General features: G+C 50.7%; 1 protein-coding gene across 1 annotated transcript in view; it reads right to left on the reverse strand.

Moving 5' to 3' along the window:
- Positions 1-1012: 1012 nt before the first annotated feature.
- COL5A3 (collagen type V alpha 3 chain) overlaps positions 1013-26242 on the reverse strand; it is a 39162-nt gene continuing 13932 nt past the window's right edge. Inside the window, exons 20-67 of the mRNA XM_042782643.1 lie at positions 26029-26073; positions 25858-25911; positions 25637-25681; positions 25398-25451; positions 25202-25246; positions 24222-24275; positions 24078-24122; positions 23877-23930; positions 22241-22285; positions 22074-22127; positions 21809-21916; positions 21308-21361; positions 17808-17861; positions 16610-16654; positions 16315-16368; positions 16149-16193; positions 15724-15777; positions 15578-15631; positions 15440-15493; positions 15208-15315; positions 14963-15052; positions 14657-14710; positions 13272-13379; positions 13062-13169; positions 12921-12974; positions 12306-12359; positions 11593-11700; positions 11464-11517; positions 11209-11262; positions 11046-11099; positions 10836-10889; positions 10202-10309; positions 9415-9468; positions 9164-9217; positions 8868-8921; positions 8660-8713; positions 8364-8471; positions 8142-8195; positions 7488-7541; positions 7211-7318; positions 6829-6882; positions 6711-6746; positions 6251-6304; positions 5333-5552; positions 5139-5251; positions 3733-3801; positions 1252-1491; positions 1013-1159 (exon numbers count right to left, since the gene is read on the reverse strand). Coding sequence (XP_042638577.1) covers positions 1013-1159; positions 1252-1491; positions 3733-3801; positions 5139-5251; positions 5333-5552; positions 6251-6304; positions 6711-6746; positions 6829-6882; positions 7211-7318; positions 7488-7541; positions 8142-8195; positions 8364-8471; positions 8660-8713; positions 8868-8921; positions 9164-9217; positions 9415-9468; positions 10202-10309; positions 10836-10889; positions 11046-11099; positions 11209-11262; positions 11464-11517; positions 11593-11700; positions 12306-12359; positions 12921-12974; positions 13062-13169; positions 13272-13379; positions 14657-14710; positions 14963-15052; positions 15208-15315; positions 15440-15493; positions 15578-15631; positions 15724-15777; positions 16149-16193; positions 16315-16368; positions 16610-16654; positions 17808-17861; positions 21308-21361; positions 21809-21916; positions 22074-22127; positions 22241-22285; positions 23877-23930; positions 24078-24122; positions 24222-24275; positions 25202-25246; positions 25398-25451; positions 25637-25681; positions 25858-25911; positions 26029-26073 — 3498 coding nt within the window. The remainder of the gene's footprint in view (positions 1160-1251; positions 1492-3732; positions 3802-5138; positions 5252-5332; positions 5553-6250; positions 6305-6710; positions 6747-6828; positions 6883-7210; positions 7319-7487; positions 7542-8141; positions 8196-8363; positions 8472-8659; positions 8714-8867; positions 8922-9163; positions 9218-9414; positions 9469-10201; positions 10310-10835; positions 10890-11045; positions 11100-11208; positions 11263-11463; positions 11518-11592; positions 11701-12305; positions 12360-12920; positions 12975-13061; positions 13170-13271; positions 13380-14656; positions 14711-14962; positions 15053-15207; positions 15316-15439; positions 15494-15577; positions 15632-15723; positions 15778-16148; positions 16194-16314; positions 16369-16609; positions 16655-17807; positions 17862-21307; positions 21362-21808; positions 21917-22073; positions 22128-22240; positions 22286-23876; positions 23931-24077; positions 24123-24221; positions 24276-25201; positions 25247-25397; positions 25452-25636; positions 25682-25857; positions 25912-26028; positions 26074-26242) is intronic.

The following is a 26242-nucleotide window of genomic DNA, read 5'->3' on the forward strand; positions in this document are numbered from 1 at the left end:
CTCCAGGAGGCCCAGGTTATAAACAGGCCCACCACCTCCAATGAGTCCCATTATACTTGATGCCCCAAAGCCACCTCCACCAAAGGACACACCTAATCAGTTGAGACAAGTGGTGGGAGGTACCTCAGGTGAGACAAGAGTCAGACCCTAGGAGAACTATGTCATTACCAGATGAAAGACAAGCAGGCAGAGACAGGGACACAGTTCACTGGTTTATTCTCAGACTTGAGATGGCAATTATGCCCTATGGCCTGGGGCAGAGGGGTGCTGGAATTTTCTCATCATATCCCAGCCCTCCCTAAGGGGGAAGCAGATTAAATATACAACAGAGGGGATTTTCCCTTTTAAAACAAACCCAGGTATAAATAGGGCAGCACCATTAGGATCCTGATTCATCTCCACCATCTTGGTCCCCATACCACCTGGCATGGCAAGGTGAGCTTGGGGAGATAGGGGAGTATCCAGAGCTAGGCTGGGGCAGTGGAAGGAGCCCCAGCTCAGCCAAGAGAAGTCCCACTTCCCTCTATAGTCTGACTTCAGTCCCTTTACTGCAGACCCACCTGGGTATAGAAATGAGCAAAGGGGTCTCAGCCTTGGGGAATGGGACCAGGAGATGTCCAGTGCTTAACTATGGGGAAGGGTAGCACCAAAAGGTGTTGAGGGTACTGACTGAGGAGTGGGGAGGCAGGCATGGGGGGCATTCATCAGCTCTGAGTTAGAAGTTCATTGCATGGGGGCTCAGGGGTAGGGAGTCAAATGCTGTGTTGGGGTTGTGGGGAAAAAGAACCAGACTACAGTCATGCCACCTGGGAGGTGGAAAGGCTGACCCTTGGGCCAGGGACCCCAGTCCCCAGACCCCTGGAAGGGAGAAGAAATATTTTTCAACCATGTCAAGCAGATCTTCTCCTGGTTCCGCAGTCACAGGAGATGATAAATATGGTGGCTTCGAAGCCTCAGCACCAAATGTGCCCCTTCTGGGGCTCCCTCACTGTCCCTTCCATTCCCCAAACTCTCAACTGCTAAAGCAGACAGGGCCCAGCTCAAACCCAAACTTCTGGTTTGTCTGGCCAAAGTCAGTAGCCGCCACATCCCACAGGGGCAGAAAACCCACTCGAGAAGAGCTGAACTCCAAGAGGGTCTTTGCCTGTCCTTTCCGGAGCTGTCCATGGGAAGACACGGATGGTTAGTTAGGGGGGGCAGCTAAGGCTTCCCCTCCCCACTTGGGCCAGCCAGCCCCACCTTCCCTCTTACCCGGCAACCATCATAAGGGATACTGATGATGGCTGCTTCCGTGTGATTGAAGGACAGCTCTTCCCCATTGGTCCCCAGGAAGCGGAGGGAGCGGCCATGGTCACCAGTGGCTTCATCTAGCCAGGCAGCTGAGTTCTGGCAGGAGTAGGTGAAGCTCTGGTGGGCCGTGGCACTTAGCAACTTCAGGAAGGTCAGCTGTACCACACTCACTGGGGACCCATCAGCATCCACATAGGAGAACTGAAGGTGAGACAAAGCAGGGGGTTGGGGTGTTCCATTAGCCCCTACTCATCTCTCTCCATCCACTGGCAGACCTGCCACCTCTCCCATGTTCCCATCTTGGAGCAACCCCACCAGCTGCTCAGTCATTCAAGGCAGAATCCTGAGTAGTCTCTTTCACATCTTCTCTGCCCCCTCCTCATCCAGTAGATCCCCATACCTGGCCCATTTGACCACTCAAATCTTGGTGTCTTGGTCTACCATCTCCAGAGTGTCTTTAACATTCTCATCTATTCACACAACTCACAAATCACTCACTTGTAGACCCCAGACTTGAAGAGCTAACCATTTCCTGGATACTCTATATTCACTGTGTCCAATATGGTAGCCACCAGTCACTCATGGCTACTGAGCACTTGAAATGCGGCCAGAGTGACTGAGGAACTGAGCATTTTTTACTTTATTTAATTTATAAGTAATAACTGAGCCTTAAGCCAGTTATCAACTTGGAACAACTTGTGTATGTGAGTCTACTTCTCCAACTGTAGATTTTATGAAATCTAAAAAGAGTTCAAGTATTCCCAACAAAATTTAGCATCTGAGCTGAGATATGCTATAAATATAAAATATACAGCCGATTTTGAAGAACTGGTATAAAAAAATAAAGTAAAATATCAGTGGACCTTTATGATGGTTACATATTGAGACAATATTTTGGTTTAATGGGTTAAATATATTATTAAAATATAACTGGCCTGAGATAACTGGCTTGGTAATACATCCTTTTGGCTTCCTTCTCTTCCCTGTATCATTTCCACATTCCTCAACTGGGGTTATCTGGAATTGCCTTCCAGATAAACTACTTGCAATCGAGTTTTTTTTCTCACAATCTGCTTTGGAGAAATTCAGACCAAGACACTTCCTCACATAATAAACCAAAACAACCAAACTCACTGCCAGCCAGCCAAGTCCAACTCATAGTGACTCTATAGGACAGAGTAGGACTGCCCTGGGGCTATGTGTCTGTATGGAAGCAGACTGCCTCATCTTTCTCCTGCAAAGTAGCTGGTGGGTTTGAACCACTGAGCTTTTGGCTGCTAACCAAAACCATGGATCTTTTGGTTAGCAGCCAAATGCTTTAAGCACTGCACCACCAGAGCGCCTCCTCACATAATGTTGTTGTTGTTGTTATGTGCTGTTGAGACAGACCTGACTCAGAGTGACCCCTCCTTGGGTTTCCCAGGTGGTATCACTACAGAAGTAGATTGCCCAACCTTCCTTCCAAGGAGTGGTTGGTGAGTTTGAACCACCAGCCTCTGGTTAGCAGTCAAGTAAGTGTCTTAGGCACTAGGCCACCAGAGCTCCTCCTCACATAATAGCATACCTTTATTTGTTTTCTGGGAATTGTTGGTCTCTCCTAAAGCTCTGCTGTTTAGCATATAAATAAATGCTAAATACATGACACTCAAACTGAACCCAACATTCCCTTGACCCTCAGATTTGCTCTTCCTCTCATTTCCACATCTCAGAGAGCATTTCCAGACACCAGTCACGTAAGGCAGAAACCTGAGCATCATCTCCAACTCCTCCCTCACTTCCACCTAATCAATTACAAGTCCTGTTGACTTGCCCTCCTAGATACTACTCCAAGCCATGCCTTCCTCTCCATCCCAGAATCTCCAACCTTGGCCCAGAGTCCCTCCTCACTCTCCTGGACCAAGACATCAGTGTCCTTCTGGGTCTCAAGGCCCCTAATCCATTCCCCACACTCACTCCAGAAGGATATTTCTAACAGAGATTTGACCTGGATCAAATCCGCTCCCCACTCCCCACAAGTCTTTCATGGCCTGACCCTCATCCACAACCCTCTTCATACTCTCATGGGCATAATGAGGGGCTTCTTCTTCAAATTCATCAACGCCTCTTGATGCTGGGCCTTTGCATATGCTGTTCCCTCTACCTGGAACACTTTTCCTTGCCCTCCTTAACTTGCTAATTGAAATCCTCCAACAGAAGACCTTCAGGTACTTCCAGAGCTGCCTCTCAATTTTCACCATACCCTGTGCTCCCTCCATCACAGGACGAACACTCTGAATGACAACCGGCTATTACCCATCTGATGCCCACCCCACAGCCTGCGATCTCCAAGAAGGTAGGGGCCAGTCTGTTCTGTTCACATTGACCCTCAGAACCCCTCACCCAACTCCCATGCTGGTTCCCACTAATTTTCATAGTCCCCTACCTTGGCCTCCTGTGACTCACCTTCTTCCCTCGACGGAATGTGCTATACCAGTCTCCTGGCTTTTCCTTGGACCAGGAGGCCAGTTTCACCTGGGGAAGGGGGAGGGGGAGGCCACTGGAGCAGGTCCCCTTGGCACCCAGCTCAGTGCTCCCTGATGACGAACCCCGGGAGTTCTGGTGGACCATGTGGTGTCACCTCCCAGTCTGGAGGACAAGTGGGGCTTATAAGACAGCAAGTCAGGGGCAGGGACTTGGAGCCAGACTGCCATGGACAATCTCTGTGGCTCAGTGTTCTCTGGGGGATGATGATGTTGTTGTTGTTACATGTCATTGAGTCAGACCTGACTGATAGCAACCCCTCGTTGGGTTTCTGAGGCAGTATCACTTTGGAAGTAGATTGCCCAACCTTCCTTCTGAGGAGTGGCTGGTGGGTTTGAACTGCCAGCCTTCTGGTTAGCAGTCAAGTGCTTTAGGCACTATGCTACCAGAGCTTCTGGAGGATGATGATAGACCCAGCATCATCAGGTGGTTGGGGCTCAATTAGTTAATTCAGCAAAGTGCCTTAGAACAGGCCTGGCACATAGTAGCACTAGCTGAGCGTTGCCCAGCATGACTGATTTCTTTACTGTTGTTATGTGCCATCAAGTCTTTGCTAGATTTTTTTTTTTTTTTTGGTCTGTCTTTTCCACAGAAAGTGAGAGCAGGAAAAGAGAAATTTTGTCTTTTATTCTGTGCTGTAACCAGGGGAACTCTGGTGACATAGTGCCTAAGGCATTTGACTGCTAACCAGAAGGCTGGCAGTTCAAACCTACCAGCCACTCCTAGGAAGGAAGAGTGGCGAATCAATGGCAGTGAGGTTTTTTTTTTTTTTTTGGCTGTATCCAGTGTTTCTGATAGCTCCTGGCATACAGTAGGTGCTCAATAAATGTTGGCTAGAGGAAGAATAAGATTCTAGACCCACTAAGCTAAGGAGATGCACCCTTTAGATCTACAGCCATGAGACACCAGAGGGGCAGCATTCACAGAGAGGGAAAGCCCGACAGACAGGCCAGGCGTGCATAGATAAGAGGGGCACAGGCAGGGGGAGTCACAGGGAAGGGAGGGGAGGAGAGTTTTTTATGCTTGGGGAGGGTAATCGGGCTGTGAAATCAAATGTGCAGTGAACTGTTGAGAGTAAAACAAATCGGCTTTGTAAATTTGCACCCAAATCACAATTTAAAAAAGAAAACGCCTAAGGGCTATATAGTCTCAGGGGTTCCACCAAGAAAAAAAAAAAAAAAAGGCTGTGTAGGTGGGGGAGTGTAGGGGGGAGCCCTTCCTGGAGGAAGGGAGAAGGTGGTTCCAGGACAGCTGTTTCCCCCACCCCACCCTAACCCTCATCCCTGGGACCTCCAGGTCCTCGCTCCGCCCACCCCAGAGGCACTCACGGTCTCAAACTTCTTGTCCGGGTAGAGGCAGGTCTCTCCACCCGCGGTGAAGTTGCAGAAAACCCTGAGCGCGTCCCTGGCGCAGCCCTGGTTAGGGTCAATCCAGTATTCCCCTGCCGCAGAGCCAGGTGGGGAGAGTGAGCGGGGATCGGCCCCCATGGCCCCTCGCCCACCCAGAGAGGGGCGGACCTCACCGTCTGGCAGGTGAGGGTGATTGCGGTGCAGCTGGCCGCAAACCAGGCCCGGGCTCTCCGCAGTTCCGGCCGGGTGCCGCAGCCGCTCCAGCTCGAAGCTCAGCGACGTGAGCGAGGCCAGCACCTCCTCCAGGCCGCCTGCCGAGGCCTCTTCCGGCGTCCCCAGGATTGGGACCGAGCGCCGGCGGCGGCGCAGCCCGTGCGGCTCCGCTGGGGGACCCTGGGGGTGGGGGTGGAGACGGAGGAGAGCAGGAGAACAGAGGTGGGGCAGGAAGAGACGGGAGAGACTCAGACCGAGGCAGAGACAAGAGAGACATATGGGGAGCAGGGCACACGGAGAAACAAGGTGGGGAGAGAAAACGAAGGAAGAGAGACAGAGAGGAGGGAGAGACAAGGCAGGAAGAGATAGAAAGGTAGACAGAGAGAGACACCCAGAAACAGAAAAAAAAAAGGAGTAAGACAATGAAAGAGACAGAGAGGAAGAGGGGAAAGAGACAGTGGAAAAAATATTGAGTATTGAGGCAGAGAGACAAAAGGCCAGGAGAGAAGGAAGAGAGGAGAAAAGAGAGACAGAGACCGGGTGAAGACAGTCAAGCAAGATAAAACTGAGGGCCTAACTTCAGTAGGCGGAAGGAAGGTTGGGCAATCTACTGCCCTAGTGATACTGCCTCGGAAACCCAAGGAGGGGTCTTTGTGAGTCGACTCTGACTCCACGGCACACAACTTCAGCAGGATTGTCCTGTCATCTGCCCCACCCCTCGCACAGCCCACATCCACCCTTGGCTTTGAATGTAAGACCCGCCCCACCTGCATACTCTGAGCACTGCTGTCTGCCCCACCCATGCTGGGCACTGAGGACCCCGTGGGACACTGCAGGCATAGTCCTGTCCTCCCCCTCCCAGGTCCTGGGGAACTCACCGGAGGCCCAGGAGGCCCTGGGGGGCCAGTGTCCCCTCGGGGACCAAGGGATCCCTGTAGAAAAAGGTCACTTGGGGGTGGCTCTGAGAAGACCTGGCCCCTTCCCACTACTACCAACATGCACACACAGCCTTGGGGAAGGACACACAATGTTCAGCATAAGCATAAGACACATACTTTCTATTCCTATTTTAACATCTCTAAAGTCAGCATGCATCTTAACATCTTTGGCAAGACAAAGTTTACTTGACAGAATTGTTTTCTTGGCCATTTATAAAATAATGATCCATCTTACAACGGACAGCATCTTGGATTTAATGAAATACAGTGGTAGGTGTTTGACAGATATGTGTTGACTACATGACTGAGTGCATAAATTAATGAATGCAGAGGCATTAAGGGTCCTAGTAGAGAGGAAGGAGCTGGGATGTGGTAGCCCAAGGGAGAATTGTGTACTCACCAGGGAGCCCTTTGATCCCTTCTGTCCCAGAGGGCCCTGTGGGGTAGAGACAGGGAGAGCTGGAGCCCTGCATTGGCTCTCTGTGGAAGACCCCACCCCACAAATTCCCCTTACTCACCGCCACACCGGGGGCCCCTGGGGGACCCAAGGAGCCAGCAGGACCCGGAAGACCCTGGAGAAGGGACATCAGGGTCAGCATTGATGAGGTTTAGCTCTATTGCCCAGACATCTCCCAGACAAGCCTCCAATCCCCCAAAAGAGAGACTTCCAACCACTTGATACAGCCTCTAACCCACAAGTCCCTGATACAGCCATCCATTTTCCCCAGATATCGCCACCATCATTCCAGACCCCCATCTCGCCACTCTGCTAGAACCAGGGGGTTCCCAAACCCCCACACCCACTGTCTCCACACAAGCCCACTCTCTACCTCACCACCAGCCCCTCCCCTGCCTTTGAACAAACTCTTAGAGAACACTGAGGACAGGATACACACTCACAGGGTCTCCATTGGGGCCAGGGGGGCCCTGAATGCCTGGAAATCCCTGATCCCCTTTCTCTCCAGCCTCTCCAGGAGGGCCGATGAGGCCAATTAATCCGATGTGGCCCTAGAGAACAAAACAGGCACATGTGGGGGAAGAAGGAGGGGTGCTGGGGGATTTTTATCCTAGAGCCCTGGGAGCAGAGGAGATCCCAATCTCTCAGCCCCTCTGGCCAAGAAGGGAGGTAAAGGCAGGAATAGGTGGGGAGAAGAAGAATGCCATGAGGAATCCCTACCTTTTCCCCCTTGATGCCAGCATCTCCCTTCAGTCCTGGAAGGCCAGAGGGGCCCTGGAAGGTGAGCAAGGATCAATCAGTGATTCCCAAATGCAAACTCTCAAGGTCCATGTGGGTGATTAGGGGATGGAATTACTAGGGATATGGTCATGGGGATGGTCAGGAGAGAGGAGGGAGTTGATAAGGGATAATGATCAGTGTAGACAATCAAAATGGAAGGTCAATGTGGTGGTCATTGTAGACCATCGAAATGGTTAGTAGGTGTGGTCAGTGTAAACCATCAAGAACATCAAAATAGAAGGTCACTGTGAGTGACCAGTGTAGACCATCAAGATGGATAGTAGGTATAGTCAGTGGAAACCATCAAGGTGCAGAGTCAGTATGGTGATCAGTGTAGACCATCAAAATAGAAGGTCGATATGGGTGGCCAGTGTAGACCATCAAGATGGAGAGTCAGAGTGGGTTTTCAGTGTATGTCTTCAAGATGGAGGGTCAGTGTAGACCATCAGGATGGGTGATCAGAGAATATAGAAGGTCAGGTGGACAGTCAGATGGATGGTCAATGGGGGATCAGCCTGCATCATCAGCAGTGATAGTCACTAGATGGTCACTCAATGCCAAGTGTGGGACCTTAGGGACAAGGAAGTGTCTTACCAGGGGGCCAGGAGGGCCCATCTGTCCAGGGGGTCCCAGGAGGCCTGGTTCACCCTGAGGGTGAAACAGAACATGAGGGGAGGTCCCACCCTACCAGAACCCAGTATGGACACCCCATACCCCACCAAGTTCAGCTTCTCCCAATTACAATGAAAAATTAGGTGATGAGAACACACATCTGCTGCCCCTGCCTCTGCCCACCTCTGTTCTCACCCCACTCACCACAGGACCAGGGATCCCTCGAAGACCCTCAGGCCCAACATGCCCAGGGGGCCCTTGAACCCCAATTGGGCCTGTCCTCCCTGGGGGGCCATCAGGGCCTGGCTCCCCCTGGAACAGACAGGGACAAGGGAAGGGGAAAAGAGTCAGGGAGTACCTGCCTCCTAGTTGTAGGCAAGAACCATCAGGGAGGGGATTGGACCACCTGTGGTGGTCACAGGCACTCTCCCCATCTCGATGGTCCAACTGTTGGCCAAAGGGTCAGCACATGGCCCCTTGCCCGAAATGGGGGCACTCACCTTGGCACCTTTCTCCCCTTCTCTGCCTTCCGGACCCATGCGGCCTGAAGGACCCTGAGAAGGGAAAGATAGTGTGAGTCGGGGCCCCTATGCAGGTGAGTGGGGGCCTGTGTGGATAATTGGGGGCTCCTGTGTGGGTGAATGGAGGCCTGTGTAATGAATGGAAAAAGACGGGAGTCAAGGTAGCCAGAAGTGGGGTGTCACTCACCCTTTTGCCAGGGGGCCCAGGAGGGCCCTGTTCCCCAGAAGCACCAGGCGGGCCCTACAGAGATTACAACAACAATGGTAGCACTCACTAACATCGATGAAACATGACTATGTTTCATTGAGGACGGCTTTGGTTAGAAGACAGCTTTCCCCAAATATCACCCAGCACCAGCCATCTCCCACCTTCCGCAGTTGCTCACATTCATGGCGAGGCCTGAGAAAAGCCCCTCCCAGTTCATCCACTCACCATCCCCCAATCTTGCTCTCCCAGCACCATGCCCCTGTTCCCCTACTCACCGGACCCCCAACTTCACCAGGGTCTCCCTTCTCCCCTGGAGCACCATCTATACCCTATGGAGGGAGAATGGAGTCAAGAGGGGTCATGGAGGTACATGAGAATTTGAAGCATAATGAGGGTGATTCATTCTACTGGCCCTGCCCAGGCCCTCCCTAGGCCTGTGCACCAGGGAGATGGGGACAGAGTTAGGGAAGATGCTGGGCTTGGGGGGGGGGGAGGGGCAGGGTAGGGAGATCAGGATCATACCCACCGAAGTTCCAGGGTCTCCTGGGGGTCCTAGATCTCCTGGGAGCCCTGTGGGGCCCTGGCCAGAGTAATTAATAATCACATCTCTGAATTATTGAGCATTCATTCATTCATTTAACAGATAAACTGGCTCCTGTAAGTCCTGGGTCTCTATGACCTCTGACCAGGACCAGGCACAGGTCTGGGTGCTGGGGACAAAACACAAAATCCCTGCCTTGGTAGAGCAGACATTGCAGGGGTTCATGGATGCTGAGTTGAGACAGTGACATGCATCTCACTTCATCCTCTCAGCAGCCCTCATCCTATCCTCACCCCATCCTTACAGAAGGAGCTGTCACTCAGACAGGGGGACACAGCCAGTGGCAGGTGTCTGTATGAGAATCAAATTGAGGCCCCACAGATTTTAACTTTCCTCATTGCCTCCATAAGGCTCAGAGATCCCCCACTCCTATGTCAAAAGGGCCTCACCTTCCACCCCATGCCAAATACACACCTCAACCCCAACTCTGATCTAGCTTTGACTTCAACCTTGACCTTTCAAACATTGTGAGAATGATTCCATGGGAAAGCAAGTTATACTCCATGCAATAAGGTATAACCACTATATTTTTATGTTGATAGATTGAGTCATTCATTCACTCATTCAGCCATGTTCTAGGTTGCTCATGGAGTCAACGAATTAAAGCACAAGACCCCTGGCTAACCTTCTGGGAGCAAGTTGGGGTGTGAATGGGTGTCTGCTCCTTTCTGTCTCCACCTTCACTTTGCCCCCATGTCTCCCCAGAACTCACCGCACTCCCTTTGGCTCCATCCTCTCCAGGGGGGCCTTTCTTGCCCGGGGGTCCAGCAGCACCAGATGGGCCTGAGTCCCCCTTTTCACCAACTTCTCCCCTGGTTCCCTTTGCAGAAACAGAGATCAGAGGTCAGGCTGGCCTGGACTCTCCAAGAGCCAAGGGTTAGCCTTCCTGGTTTCAGGAATCATGGTGGTCTTGGACTTTCCTGGGGTCATAGGTCAGAATAGCCTAGGGTCAGAGGTCATAGAAACCTAGGGCTTCTTAGGGACCTGGGATCAGATTGGCCCAGTTGCTCAGAAGTTATGGCCAAAGGTGATGTCTGTCATCTTTGAGTGAATTATAACAGAGGTCCCCTTTGAGTAACTCATCCTGAAGCCATGGCTCATGGTCTTCATTTGATCCCCATTTCCTCCCTTGGCCTTGGGCCCTTGTGCAGTAGACAACCTGCAAAACTATGTGGAGGACCTTCCTGAGACATCCCAAGACTCTTTCATCACAAGAACCAGGGATGATCATAAATCAAGAGTCAGTGGGTAACCTTGGACTGCACAGAAGTTAAGGTGGCCCCAAGTGCCCAGGAGTCAGGTGTTCCCCAAGATGAGTGCAGGGGCCAAAGAGCCCAGTCACTCACCGGGATGCCTGGAGGTCCTGTGGGTCCTGGGTCTCCAGCCTCCCCTGGCTCACCCTGTGGGCGACAGAGTGGGAATGGGAAGGGGCCCCATCCTGGCAGACAGGGAGAGGCTCCCCAGAACAGCCACCCCTATTCAGGACTGGTTTTTCCTCCCCCCACCCCATACAGCCCCCAACACATTCTCTCTTTCTCTCTCTTTCCCTCTCTCACCTTCTCACCCACAGCGCCAGGCTGACCAACTCCTCCAGGCAGCCCAGGAGGGCCCTGGAGAGATAGCAAGGAGTAGAGGTGGGACTGTGGATTCCAGAAATTCCCTTCTTGGGAAATGAATTTTCCCCCTTCTGAGGCATCCTAGAGTCCCTAGAGTTCTCACCTCTGATCCACTGGGTCCATGGGGGCCCCTGGGGCCTGGAGCTCCATGGGGACCCTGTGGGAGGTTCAGAATAGCATCCAATGAATGACGCCGTGGTCTCCCCCAAAAGCTCCAGTGACCACAGACACCACACTTGATGCTAGCGGCTCACATGACCCTTGAAATGACAGTGGTGCCCTGGGACCCCCCCAAATGGATCTCACCCCCACCCTATAACCCTGACTCCCTCTCCCACCTTTCCTTAGGGGTCCATACCATGGGCCCTACGTCTCCGACCTCCCCTTTCTCTCCAGGAGGGCCTGGCATCCCCTGTGGGACAAAGAAGCAAGATTGTGGCACAGGGGGAGGGAACCAGAGACACCACCCAATAACTCAGATACCCACCTGCAGGCCAGGGGGACCAATCACCCCCACGAAGCCTCTGACTCCATCATCTCCTTTCTGTCCAAAGAGACCTGGGGGTCCCCGGCGTCCCTGAGCTCCGTCTGCTCCCTGGGAGGGGGACAGAGGCAGGGGTTGGGGTCAAGGGTCAGCATTGAGGTTAAGGGTTGGAGTCAGGGCTGGGATTAAGTTTGAAGAAGGTCAGAGTTGAGTTTGAAGTTGAGATCTGGGTTAAGGATCAGGTTATGGGAATGAAGTTAAGGGCTGAGTCAAAGTTTAAGATTGGCATTGGATAGTGAGTGAAATTTGGATTTAAAGTTAAGGTCATGAACAGAGTCTGAGGGAATTGAGATGGGATTTAGGGTTGGGTTTGAAGTTGGGGCCAGGATCAGATTCAAAGTTGGAGTTCAGGTTTGGAGTCAGCATTGAAGGGTGTGTCAGGGTTAGAGATTGAGGTAAGAACTGGGTCAGAGTTAGGTTAATATGGATTTGGAGTTGGGATTGAAGTTAAGGGCATGAGCAGGGTTGAGATTGGAGCTGTGATGGAGTTCAGAGTTGGAGTTGAGGTTGGGACTGGGTTAAATTCAAGAGGTGAGTTCATACAGGATGCTGGCATTGAGGAGTAGATCAGAGTTAGGGTTGATATTGGGCCCGAGTCAGGCTAGAGAACACTCTCCCTTTGATCGAGAAGGGATCACAAAGCTCAGATTACTCACCGGGGAGCCTGGGTGTCCTGCAGGACCTCGTACCCCTGTTGGTCCAGGTGGGCCCTAGGGAACAGAACAAAATCCAAAAACCCCTCCTAGGGCCACTAGGAACCCTGTCTCCCTGCCCACACCTCCTTATTAGAAAAATTACCCACACCAGGAAGAGGCAACAACATCCTCCCAACCTTATCTTCCTAGGAACCAACTGCTGGGATCAGAAATGGACATCTGTCCCCAACTTGGCCCATCCAGACCTTTCCCAGGAAATCCCACCAGGGACTGAGCTGGCTCACTGCTGCTGGCACCGGAGCTGACGTTTCTGGAGGGAAGCTGGGGCAAGATGCCTCACAGCCAGAGTCATGCGCAGGGAGAAGCATATGCCACCAAGGAAAAGGAGAGGAGAGGGTAACCTTCCAGTTCTTTTGGGACCTCGGCTACTCTGTCTGCAGTTGGGTTCTGTGACCTCCTTTACTCAAGGTAACTTGAGGGGCTTCTCCTCCTTGCAGGTGTCAACATGGGGCCCAGGAAAGCAGGAAGCTCTGTGGCCTCCACCCACTTCCACATCCCAGACTCCCCTCTCTCCTCCCCTGAGGAGCATTCCCCAACTGGAGACCCCCTACTCACCACATCCCCCTTATCGCCTTTGCTTCCCTTGTGACCAGGGGCACCCACTTCACCCTGCAGAGGAAACAGGATGAGAGAAGACCACGCCCCTCAAAACCGTCCACCCTCCCCCTGGACACTCACTCTTCATGAGTCCCTCACCTTGTCCCCTTCCTCGCCAGAAGGTCCAACAGCTCCGCTGGGTCCAGGGAGCCCCAGGGGCCCTGGGATCCCATCTTTGCCAGTGGAGCCTGGTGCTCCACGTTCACCCTGATGGGGGAAGTTGGAAGGGGTGGAAAAGGGCAGGGGTCAGAGCTGGAACTGGTATGTGGGCAGCTAGGTCCTGAGGAATGGGGTGGGCAGGTCACTTACCGGGGACCCTTTCTCGCCTGCGGGGCCAACAGGGCCTTGGCCTCCACTTTGGCCAGGAAGCCCAATGCCTCCTGTTGGGCCTACAGGACCCCGCTCACCAGGGGAGCCCTGAAAGTGGCAAAGGGTCAGGAATAACCACCATAGTAAAACCAAAACCAAACCAAACTCACTGCCATCGAGTCGGCTCCAAATCATAGCAACTTCTCTTTGGGTTCCCAAGGTGGTATCTCTATGGAAGTAGATTGCCCAGTCTTTCTTCTGAGGAGTGGCTGGTGGGTTTGAATCACCAGCCTTCTGGTTAGAAGCCAAATGCCTTAGGCACTACGCCACCAGAGTTCCTAGCAACCATAGTAGTAGCTCTCATTTATGGAGGGTTTCCTAGCAGATAAGGAGCTCTGGTAGCACAGTGCATAAGGCATTTGACTGCTAACCAGAAGACTGGTGGTTCAAACCCTCCAACCACTCCATGGAAGCAAGCCTGGGCATTCTACTTCTGTAAAGATTTATTGCGTCAGAAACCCAATGGGGGTCGCTATGAGTCGGAACAGACTCTACCACAGTGGGCTTATTGTTTGTTTAGGCCCAAAGATAGATGGTGACGAGCATCGTATCCAACTGTTTTCCTATCCCCAGCAGCCAGATAGCGCTGCAAACACCTGAGTCAGGTCAGTCCCTCCCCTGCCCACAGCTCTCCACTGGCTCCCATCCACTCAGAACAAAAGCCAATCTCCTTCCTATGGCCCACAAAGCCCTACACATCCTGCCCCAATCACCTCTCTGCACGTTTCTCCCACAGCACCCCTCTCACTCCCTCTCCTGCAGCCCCTCTGGGCTCCTCCGCGTTCCTGAAACCCACCAGGCATGCTCCAGCCTCAGGGCCTTTGCATCTGCTGTTCCCTCTGCCTAGAATATTCTTCTCCCAGTTACCCACCTCCAGCAAGTTTCAGCTCAAATGCCACCTTCTCCAGAGGCCTTCCCTGATTGGCCTATTTAAGTTGCTGCCCCCATGCTCCCCTCCTCTTTGCTCTATGTTGTTCCATGGCTATAGTCAGTTTCTGGATGACTTTTTTGTCTCCCCCATTGGAATGTAAGCTCCAAGAGAAAAGAGGTTTTCGTATGTTGATAACTAGCACACAGGTATCTGTGCATGGATCATTTCCTGAGGTCTGGGATAATCTATGAGGTGGAGTTTCTCATCACACCATTTCACAGATGAGGAAACTAAAGACACAAAACCATGTGATTGCCCAACCAGTGAGTGGCAGAGCTAGGTGTGACCTAGGCCTGTTTGACTCCAGAGGCAACAGACTTAACCATGACAATGCTTCGCAGATACCCAAGTCCCCTCTACCCCACCCCTACCCAGCAGGTGGGGTTATACTTACATTGGCCCCGATGGGGCCCGGGGGGCCCTTGTCACCCTTCAAACCAGTAGGTCCCTGAGGGAGGAGATGGTTCAGTCAAGAGGCCCCCAGGTCCTGTCTGCACTCTGGGAGGCTCACCATCCCCATTTCCTTCCTAGGATTGGGCACTGAGGCGGGGGGTCTGCCTCCTCTCTGGCTGCCATTCCTTTACTTTCACAGCTGCCCCCACCCACTCTGCCATCACCATTGTCCCCCTGAACCCCCTTTCCTTCTCTGCCTCCCAGCCCAGCCAAGCACCTGGCCAAAGGGGCTTCAAGAGCTACTCACCAGGTCCCCAGGGGCTCCTTGGGCACCAGGGAAGCCCCTAGGTCCAGGTGGACCTTCCTTTCCAAGGGGTCCTGATGGTCCTGGGTCCCCCTGTAGGAGTGCGGAGGAGGGAGGTCAGGGTGTCTCTCCCAGTCTGTGTGTTTGGGCCCATGCCCCATGGAGTTGACTCAAGCTCTGAGATGGTAGGGGGCTGTTGAGGGGGCTGTGGACCCTCCACCAAGATCTCCTGTGGAGTGGGGTCTCACCTTGCTTCCCTCTCTGCCTTCCAGGCCTGGAAGACCTTGTTCACCAGGAGGTCCAGGTGGACCTGGGGGTCCCCTCTCACCCAAAGGCCCTGCTTCTCCTGTCTTTCCCTGGAGAGAAGGAAGGCTCATCTTGAGCTGAAGTGGACTAAGGAGATGTGCCTGTGATCTCAGCTTCCCCTTGAAGTCTCCCCAAAGCAGGGCAAAACTGGGGAGGTAGGCAGGTGACTCTGACCTGAGGCCCCACAACACCAGCTGGTCCAGGTGGGCCTGTCTGACCTTGGAAGCCCTTGGGAGACAAACGAGAGGATCATGTGGACAGAGGAAAGGGAGGACATCATAGTCAGGGATCAGAGACCAGGGGATCACTCACCAATTCTCCTCTCTGTCCAGGGTGCCCAGGTCTCCCATCCTTTCCCTGGGGGCCCTGTGGAATGAGGTAGGGAAAAGTTGGGGCACAGATATGGAGTCTCCTTTCTCCCTGTCTCCCCAGCCTTCAATCAGGGTGAGCACACTCACAGGTGGACCCTTTGGCCCAGGGAATCCAGGGGATCCTTGCAGTCCAGGGAGGCCCTGAAATGGAACCAGGAGTCATTATTCAATCCCTCCCGCCTGAGCCCCTGAGCCTCACATAATGACAATTAGCTTGTGCACAGTGAGCACTTACTGTATGTCAGGCACTGGGTCAAGCACTCTACATGCTGTAAGCAGTTTCATTTGCCACTGCAGCCCTTAGGGGTTATTCCCATTTTATAGAAGAGGAAACTGAGGCACAGAGAGATTAGGTAATTTGCCCAAGTCACACAGCTGGTGAGAAGCAGAGCTAGGACTTGAACTCATGGCTCTCTGGCTTCAAAGGCTGTGCTCTCTCCACTGCCTAAAAATGTTTTCCAACCCTGTGGGATTGTCCCAACCCAGATCGTCACATATACACTCACACTAACCTTTTCTCCAGGGATCCCAGTGGGGCCATCCTGGCCCACATCTCCCTAGGAAAGAGTGAGTAGGACTCAGGTCCAAAACAAATCCAACTGGGAGGGACTGGGAGACACTGGGTGATTCTGGAATAGAGGGGCTGCTGGGGGCCATGATCACCCACCCCTGCCATACCTTGGGGCCTGGCTGTCCTGTGGCACCTGGTTGCCCTCTTTCTCCACGGGAGCCCTGAGCAGAAAAAGGCAAAAGTTAGAAGTGAGAAGTTGAAAGCACCTAAGAGATGAGACCAAGTCCTCCAGATTGAATGGTTCATCTCTATGAACACCCTCCTGCCTCACCAGGAACACTGACATAACCCAAGCCCTCTTCATGATCTCTCCACCACCTCTCCTCTCCAGCCCCTCCTTTGTAGCCCTGCTCCCCACCCCAGGCCCCGGCAGGCAGTGGGCAGGGGGAACAACTCTCTTACTGGTGGTCCTCGCTCTCCTTCCAGCCCTGACTGGCCCGCCTTCCCCTGAAAAGGAAATTGGGTGAAGGGAGGCAGAATGAAGTTATGGTACCAATTACAGACCTAGAAAGACACCTGCACACATTTATTCACAAGCCTTTTACAAAAGCACAAATGCACCACTTATATACAAAACCATATAAGGATTACAGACACCCAATGACATATACAATCACCCCTATAGAGTCCAAACATGTAAGTTTGTGTGCTCACCCAGATCCCCACTTGCCACACAGTGTACATACACATCATTGTGTGCCACCATGGAATGCAGTTGGCAACCCACAGCCTTGAGTTGACACTGGAGCTTGCCATGCCCTTGTCCCTTGCAGACACATACCTGCACACCCAGTACAAACACATGCATGCATGCATTCATATGATGACATAGTCCTGATCAGCACATCAGTATACATATACCAGTCAGTTGCCATTATGTCTTTTGTCACTCATGGCGACCCCATGTGTTCAGAGTAGAACTGTGCTCCCCAGGGTTTTCAATGGCTAATTTTTCTTTTTTTGAAAGTAAATAGCTGGGCCTTTCTCTGAGGCACTTCTGGGTGGACTTGGACCTCCAACCTTTTGGTTAGCAGTCAAGCACATTAACCACCTGCACCACCCAGGGACTCTACTATATATATGTCATTGTTGTTAGGTGACGTCAAGTCATCTCCAACTCATAGCAACCCTATGTACAACAGAACGAGACACTGCCCAGTTGGCACCATCCTCATAATCCTTGTTATACTATGTACACACACATGTGCCTATATACCCAATGTCCATTTATACATAGTCACAATATACAGACAGCAATATAATGCATGTCTGTGTACATACCCTCTTAGTGTACACAGAAGTACATGCACATATCCTTTCACATGTGTACATACGCCTCATATGCTTATGTCACACACATACATGCAGGCCCATGGCTTTGTTCACCCAGATACAGGCCTGCAGGTGGCAGTATCCAGACCCTATTTGATCTACATAAATACTCACTACACACATGCACACCTGGGCACACAGGTGTAACCTACATGTAGTGTGATGCTCTACCTGTATCCTACATTAACTCAGGAAAATGTGTGCACACAGGTGCTCCCGGCCATAGACACATATGCTGTGGCTTCCCTCTCCCCAGATCACAACTCACCCGCTTTCCTTTCTCTCCTAATGGTCCCAGTGGCCCAGGAAATCCAATAGATCCCTGAGTTGAGAAAATCAGAAAGAGAAGAGATGATGGTGAGAGGGTGGGCAAGTAGAACAGCCCTTCACCCAGTCCAGCCACACCACCCTCTCAGCCCTTCGCCCAGTCCAGCTGCACCATCCAGGCCCTTGCCAGGCTACTGAGTCTAGAACTCCGCTGCCTCTTTGGTCGTCCAGCCCCAGCCTCCCCCTATGCAGCCCTCTGCCCTCCTCTCTTCCCCTTAGCCCCCCTCCCTCACTCCACTTCAACCACACTGGTCTCCTCAATGTTCTTCGGGCATACCAGTACACTCCTGCTTCTGAGCCTTCCCACCAGCTGTTCCCTTTGCTTAGAATGCTTTTCTCCCAAGTTTCCACAAAGCCAGCTACTCTTTGCCTTTTAGATCTCACTCAGATGTCACTTCTTTAGAGAGGCCTTCTGCTGCCATCCTGACCACTATGTCTTCCAAGTTACCTTCTGTCTATCATGTTGTCCTATTTGGAGCTCTGGTGGCATAGTGCCTAAGGCATTTGACGGATAACCAGAAGACTGGCAGTTCAAATCCACCAGCCACTCTTGGAAGGAAGACTGGGCAAATTACTTCCATAGAGATACAGCCTTGTAGTCAAAATCAACTCATCAGCAGTGAGTTTGGTTGTTTTGGTTTATGATCCTTGTAGTAAAATGACCTTACTCATTTGAGTACTTACTCAATATCAGTTTTTCCCATCAGGGCATAGTCCACTGGTCCTAGTTCCTGCTGTCTATTGTTTGTTCTTGTGAGCTGACATTAAGTCCACCCCCAAGTAATGGCAACCTCACAATGGAATGAAATGCTGTTCAGTACCTATCACTCCATGATTGGTTACAGATCAAATCACTGTGATCCATACATATTAACAAAAATGGATTCCAGCCCATGCTGTCCTGCCCATATGGAAGGGACCCTCACACACTGCGAGGAAGACATCAAAGGTATCTGATACTCCCTCTGGCCCCTCACTAAAAAGACTGAGTCTAAATCAGGAGAGACACTGACCAAGTGACCCAATAAGCCTGTTGTTGTATCAGCCTCAAAGCCCTTTCCAGGCCCTCTCTCCTCCCTTCACATTTGGGGTCCCACGGCTCTTGTGCTATTCAAGGATCCTGTACACCCACCCACGCACACACAGAGACTTACTAATATCTTATCTTCATATTAATTAATCAATTTCTTACCAACCATGCCTGACAATATGACTACTTCTACGAAGGATCAAAATCCTCCTTCCCTGAGTACCTACTTTGTATTATGCACTGTGCCAAGGACTTTGCCTGCATCCTTTGAGTTTGAATTCCATCTCCACAGCTAGACTAGCCGTGCAGCAAGTGACTTAACCTCTCTCTGTCTATAGCTTGGGGATATCAACAATACTTCCCTCATAAGGTTTTGGTGAGAATTAAATAGAAAGTGTTTCCTGTCGTGTTTGGCATATCATAAGTACTCAAGAAATGTTAGCTGCCATTTGTTGTTATTTACTATTTTTATCTGACCCCCACTTCACTGACACACTATGTCAAACACATTGTTTGATGGCTAGGAGGTTTCTCTCTCAAACTCCCATAAACTTCTGCTCCTATAGCTTGGGTTATATACTTAGCTACAGTGTCCTGAGTTTATTCCCAAACCTGTTTATGTCAGTTGCACTTGCTGTTAGAGTCATGTGATTCAATTAAGTTATTTTCATTAAAAACTAATGAATTATGAAAAGGAAAAGAAAAACATCTGTCAAAACAAAGTTAAATAGAGACCACAGCCTCATCTACTCTGAGACCAGAACTAGATTGTGCCTGGCTACCACTACCAACCATTCCAATCAGAGTCACAATAGATGGACCCTGATAGAATGGGAGAAAAATGTAGAACAGAAACTCAAATTCCTAAAATAAAAAAAAGAGAGAGAGAGAGAGAGAGAGAGGCTCTTCAAACCATGAAGCAAAACTAAACCCTAAGGTCACCATATAGCTAAATATCAAATTGGTTTTAAGAAAACAATGAAAATCACTTGTAAGTACTGTGATTCTTTAACAAATCACCTATATGAGACCAATGGTCAACAATTATTTTGAAACAAATATGACAATATAAAGAGGCAGGGGAAACTAGATGAATGGAAATGGAACAACCAGAATGGAAATAGTGAGAATGTTCATGCATTGTGATGATTGTAACAAATGTCACTGAATGACCTGTGTAGAAATTTTGAATGAGAATCTAAACTGCTGTGTAAGCCTTCACTGAAAACTCAATAAAATGTGATTAAAAAAAAAACAAAAAAAAAACTCCAACTCCCACAGACCCCATATGTGTCAGAGTAGAATTGTACCCCATAGGGTTTTCAATGGCTGATATTTTAGAAGTAGATCACCAGGTCTTTCTTACAAGGTGCCCTGAGTGGCCTAAAATCACCAATATTCTGGTTAGCAGCCAAGTATATTAACCATTTGTACCACTCCTTTAAATAGAAAAGACTGGTAGCTGGTGGGTTTGAACTGCTGACCTTCTGGTAGCAGCCAAATGCCTTATCAACTATACCACCAGAGCTCCTTTTAAACAGAAAAGACTGGGTATAAAAGAAAGTGTCTAAAAAATTGCTGTCCAATTAGTTGTGGGCAAGAGAACTGTACCAGATTGAGAGGGCTGAGATCTGGAAGCATTCTGCACTCAGATTTTTTTCCCACATGCTTTTAAGTTCCTGTCCCACTTTTTACAAACAGAAACTATAAATCATCATTGATGTAATATGGGTGTGGTTTAGGCCATAAAGCTGAATCTAATCAGTAGCCTTATTCATCAACACATTGGCAAACACATGTACAGTTTCATGTAAGTACACTTTTGTATAAATACATTTTATTATACATTATACATAAGTTATCTTGTTGTTATGTGCCATCAAGTTGGACCCGACTCATAGCGACTCCTCCTTGGGTTTCCAAGGTGGTATCACTATGGAAGTAGATTGCCCAACTTTCCTTCCAAGGAGCGGCTGGTGGGTTTGAACCACCAGACTTCTGATTAGCAGTCAAGTGCCTTAGGCACTATGCTACCAGAGATCCTTAAGATATGTTAGAGATGTGTATTTTATGGATACTTTTCCTCTACCAATGAATCAACCTCAATCACACCAAATAAGAAAGCTCCTATAGCTTTATCATCATCATCATCATCGAGTTTCTTATAATCAAATAGATGACGAAGATACTACTGTTATCCCAATTTTGCAGCTGAAGACATGGTCTCAGAGACTTGCCAAGAGGGAGGGTATTTGAGGCCAGATCTGACTTATGCCTAAACCCATACCTTACCCTGTATCTCAACAATCATGAGTGAAAGGCTCATACTCCCACACCACAGCGTCTGGGCCCCCAGATTCTAAGCAGTCTCTGAACCCCACCCCAGTCCCCCTAGAGTCCCTCAGCATTACCTTAGGGCCTGGACGTCCTGGGTAGCCTGGGAGACCTGGCATCCCAAGCTTGCCCTAAAGAGAGATAATGGAGCAAAGGTCAGAAATTGCAGCCCAGAGGTCAGAGGGAAAAGATCAAGGATGGCTGTAGCGTGGGATGAGGTAGCAGGGTGGGGATCAGGGAAACGTGGGTTTGAGGCTCAACTCCTGCTGCTAAGGACATGTCCTCGGGCAGATCATTCAACCACTACAAATCTCAGTTTCCTTGTCTGCACAATGGGGATAAAAAATTCATACTGCACGTGATGGTTGTGGGATTAAAAACAAAATGGTGTGCATGGAAGTGCTCTGCAACCTGAGCTGAGAAATGAAAGGAGATGACAAGGGTGTCTGCAGCCTCTTGAGGTTGAAATGAAAGGGCAGTGAAGTGAAGTGGGCAGAAGCCAAAGGGCAGGGGCCACCGGGGCTGCAGGACAGGATGTTGGTTGGAGGGTGAGTGGGCAGGTGACCAAGGCCCTCTACCTTCTCCCCAGCTGAGCCGGGAGGCCCCTCCTCGCCAGCCAGCCCCGCCTGCCCCTTCAGTCCTTCTGGGCCATCTTCTCCCCGGGCACCTGCGGGTCCTGGGTGCCCCTGGAATAGAAAGGAGAGGCCTGATGTCAGTCACATTGCCACTCTTTCTCCCTCCAGCCCCCATCCTGCTCACTTAGCCCCAGCTTACCCCCTCCCCACTTTCCCCCAGCCCCCCCGCCCCCGACACAGCAGAACCCTTATCTGGAGCTCATCTTACCCGATCACCTTTAAGGCCCCCATCACCCTTGAAGCCTGGGAAGCCATCTTCTCCCTGGGAGGAAGAGAGCACAGAGGTGAGGCCAGGGCTTCAGGGGAGAGGCACAGCCTGCAGGGTCCCATTCCTGGGGCTCCCTGCCCCCTGCAAAGAAGTCCCTTCCTTCTCACCTTCTCTCCTTTCTCCCCCTGGAGGCCTCGGTGGCCAGAGGTGCCCTGCAAAATAAAAATGCACTCAGTTCCTTTTCCTGCTTGAGAAGGGCCCCAAATTCAGTCCTCTGCCCTAAATCGGCCAGGACAGTCCCAAGATGATGCTGGACTGTAGTGAGGATGGGGGCAGCCTTGGAGGAAATGACTTTTGCCCAAAGCCCGCTGGTGTGGTGTACTAGAAGCTGCCTCCCTGCTCCCTTCCAACGGGCAGCCTCCCAAGGTTGTTCGTGAGGGGGTGTACAGGGAAGGCCAAATTTCCAAGTAACAGATTCTCATCTCCCAGGGACATAGTGTCCACAGCTCCTTCTGGCAGGAGAAGGAAGATGAACATTCCAGGCCCTGGTCTCATTCTAAAAGCAAAGGAATGTTTCCCTTTGTGCTGGCTACAATGCGACTCTGTGCTTGGCAACAAGGCGACTCTGTTTAGCTACAGCAAGACTGCTCAGTGAAGTCTGGGCTCTGCTCAACCAAACTCTGGACCTAGGCCACAGGGAAAACTGTACTTCGATATAACATAACTGGGCTCAGAGACAACAATGAAGTTATACTTGGATACAGCATACCTCAGATCAGAGACAACAAAGAAATGGTACTCAGATATTATATAACTATGTATTTGGACCATAATATAACTGTGTCTAGCCACAGTGCAATTCACTGAACCACAATGTAACTGAGCTTGTTTTCTGGCCTTGGCTACAATGTAACTGGATTCAACTACAACAGAGGCTGAAATGATATGTAATGATGCTTGTATACAATGTAGCAGCAGGGCTGTGCCAGCTACAGTTCAGCCACTTCCTTGATGACAGTGTAATTAAGCTTGTCTACAAAGTGGAAATGTAAGGCATCAGTTATTTGTTACCACCAAACTGTTATTAGACCACAGGTCATCTGTACATATATTTAGCTACACTGTAACTGGACTTAGCTATGACATGGATATAAACTCCACTGTCCCTGCACTTGGTCAACAGTGCAGACCTGTTTAGCCACAGTGCAGCTCCTGGCTTGTCCTAGCATCGCTGTAGAACAATGTGGCTCTGGGCTTGGGTAAGGGCCCAACGCTCTGCTTTGCTGTAGTTTGCTGACCTGGACCACAATGTGGCTTATGTGCTTACAAAAAAAATTGTGCTCAGTCTCTGATGGGCCTGTTTTCAACTACTGGGCAACTGGTTGTAACTGCACTGTACATGCTGACTGTAATGCTCTCCTTTGTCTGTTTAGCTCTGAAGTAACACACCCACTTCTGAGTTTAAAAAAAAAAAAACTCACTGCCATCGAGTGGATTCCGACTCATAGCAACTCCTTTTGGATTTCTGAGGCAGTAAATATTCATGGAAGTAGATTGCCCAGTCTTCCTTCCATGGAGTAGTTGGTGGGTTTGAACCACCAGCCTTCTGGTTAGCAGTCAAATGTCTTAGGCACTATGCCACCAGAGCTCCTTCAGTTCTGTGTATTGTAGCTGAAACCCAAGATCCACTCCTTGCCTGGTAGACTGATTCCTCTCTCCATACACCCAGAAATGTCTGACGGTGCTATATTCCTAAAGCCACTGATGAATCACCCCTACCTGCAGGCCCCAAGTACCACCTACCTTCACACCTCGAGGTCCAGGATAGCCTGGAGGGCCTGACGACCCTGTTGGACCCTGAGATCAAGATAAGGTCAGTGCCATGCTGTCATGCCCCCTCTATGTTCTCAATGCCCTCCTCTCTCTCCCCCCTTATGACCCCCTGACTCCTGGCTCTCCTTACCCATCCTCATCCCCCATCCAACCTCTCCTCAGGTTACTCACCTGGGCCCCTTTCTCTCCTGTGGGGCCCTCATGGCCTGGGTGACCCTGGGGAAGAAACATTCTAAATTAGCAGGGACCTAGATTTGTTATCCAAATCCACAACCCAACTCCTTCTTCCTCCTTTTTCCAGCTCCCAGTTCTCACCAGAGGGCCATCAGCTCCTGGAAGACCTAGAATTCCTGGGTTCCCAGGGGGACCCTGAAAGAAGATGAACAGTTGAGGAGGTGATGGAGGTCTCAGAACCCCACCCTCCATCCAAAATAGCTCTCCACATACAGCTAGTTCAAGGTTAGAGAACAAGCAGATCCCAGGGGACAGGAAATCTATTCCTACCTCTGCCCAGACCTGCTATGTGACCTGGGTAAGCCTTCTTCCCCTTTATAAGCCTCAAAAATCTCTCCCTTTAGGAGGGTTGAGAGAAGAGATGTGAAACCAGTGTGACAGACTGGGTTTACATGGGAGGGGATTCCCAGCAACACCCTTTCTTTAGAAATGTCTCCCATTCACATCTTCCACTGAAGAAGGGTGTGTCTAGGTAGCATGAGGGGACTCCAGTATCCTGCAAACAGCTGACAGGTTCAGAGGTGAGAAGCATGGCCCAACTAAGCCAATCAGATTCTTCTCTGAGATTTTGAGCTAAGAGACACCAAAACTATATGATCAGATGGATTTGAAACTATAAAGTCATGGGAAGCTGGGGCCTAAAAGGGTGAGGAGGCAGTAGAGAGGGTCATATAGAAATAGAAATTGAGAGTGAGGATAAACTAAAAAAATGTGCAGAAAGAAACATGTCTACCAGGGGAGATGGAAACAGATGTGCAGAGAAACAAAGATGACACCATAGGGCCCCAGAGAAAAGGTTGTCCCCCTGAGTCATAGTAATACTTTCTAAGACAGGCATCTGTGGTTTTCCCTTTAATCTGACAATATCTGCTTATGTGAGCTGGCCTTGGTGTGTTTCTGTTTATGGTAACCCTCCCTTTTCCAATTTTCACTTTGTAACTCTGGGCTTATTTATCATAGCCTCAGAGCTAATGGAAAAGGCCTGGTGGGAAGCTCTTCCCAGAGACATAGTTGAAAGGAGCATTGACATGAAAGAGTCACAAGTAGGCCTTGTCACTCACCTTCTCTCCAGGAAGGCCAATGGGTCCCTGGGGGCCAGGGATTCCCTGGAGATATAAAAAAGAGAGAGAGAGAGTAAAGGAAGGCATGAGGAAGGGGCAGTAAGCTCCAAGGTCGGGAAGACTGGAGTGTACCCAAGACTGGGAAGGCCTTGGTTAACCATCACAAGCCCCAATTAGTGGAAAAGATAGCTCAAACCTGGGACCCAGGGTTTCCCTGCTGTCCTGGAGGGCCTGGTTCTCCTGGAGGACCCTGAGGAGAAAGTAGGGGTTCAGTGGAGGGGTGCATGATGTTGAGGTGTCAGTGAAGTTGAAATCAGGGGTCATGGGTGTGGATAAGGATAAGGATGGTGACAGGGAAAAGGAGGGATCAGGAAAGAGTTAGGGATGGGCCCAGAGTGTTCAAAAGGGTCAGAGGTCAGAGGGTAGGACACATACCACATTTCCTTTGGCACCTGGAGCACCATCAATCCCAACTACACCCTGTGGGAAGAGAGGATATGAGACCAGGACTGGGAGACCAGAGGAGTAGAGTCTGAGATACTGAGAGGTGCAGGTGGAAAGGTGAATGGGCAGAGAAACCAGACAACAGAAATTGACATGCCGAGGACAGAGGCGAAGAAAGCAGGCAAGTATGCAGAAAGACAGTGACATCTCACCGGGCGTCCTGGGGGGCCAGGGGAACCCCTGGGGCCAATCACTCCTCGAGGACCCTGAAAGGAAGTAGAAGCGTTATCTCAGCATCATCTCTGGGCCCTGTTCAGAGGCCCTAAGATGCCCAACTCCATGTCCTTCTCCAGACAAGAGGTCCTTGCGTTCCTGATACTCACCGGCTCCCCAGCCTGGCCAGTGGGCCCTGGAGGTCCCTGTCCTCCCTGTGGAAAAGCATTGTCACTTGGAAAGGAGGGAGGCAAAGCTCTCAAAGAATCACTATCCCTCAACTGGAAAGCCCCTTCTAGGGGATCTTAGTCAGAGCATGGGGCAGGATTCAGGTCCCTGACCCCAATCCTGCAATCCTCAGCCTTACCTCCTAACTTCTGAAAT

Source organism: Orycteropus afer, unplaced genomic scaffold (assembly GCF_000298275.1).
Source record: "Orycteropus afer afer isolate SDZICR_OR568_19922 unplaced genomic scaffold, OryAfe1.0 scaffold00402, whole genome shotgun sequence".
Lineage (NCBI taxonomy): Eukaryota > Metazoa > Chordata > Mammalia > Tubulidentata > Orycteropodidae > Orycteropus > Orycteropus afer.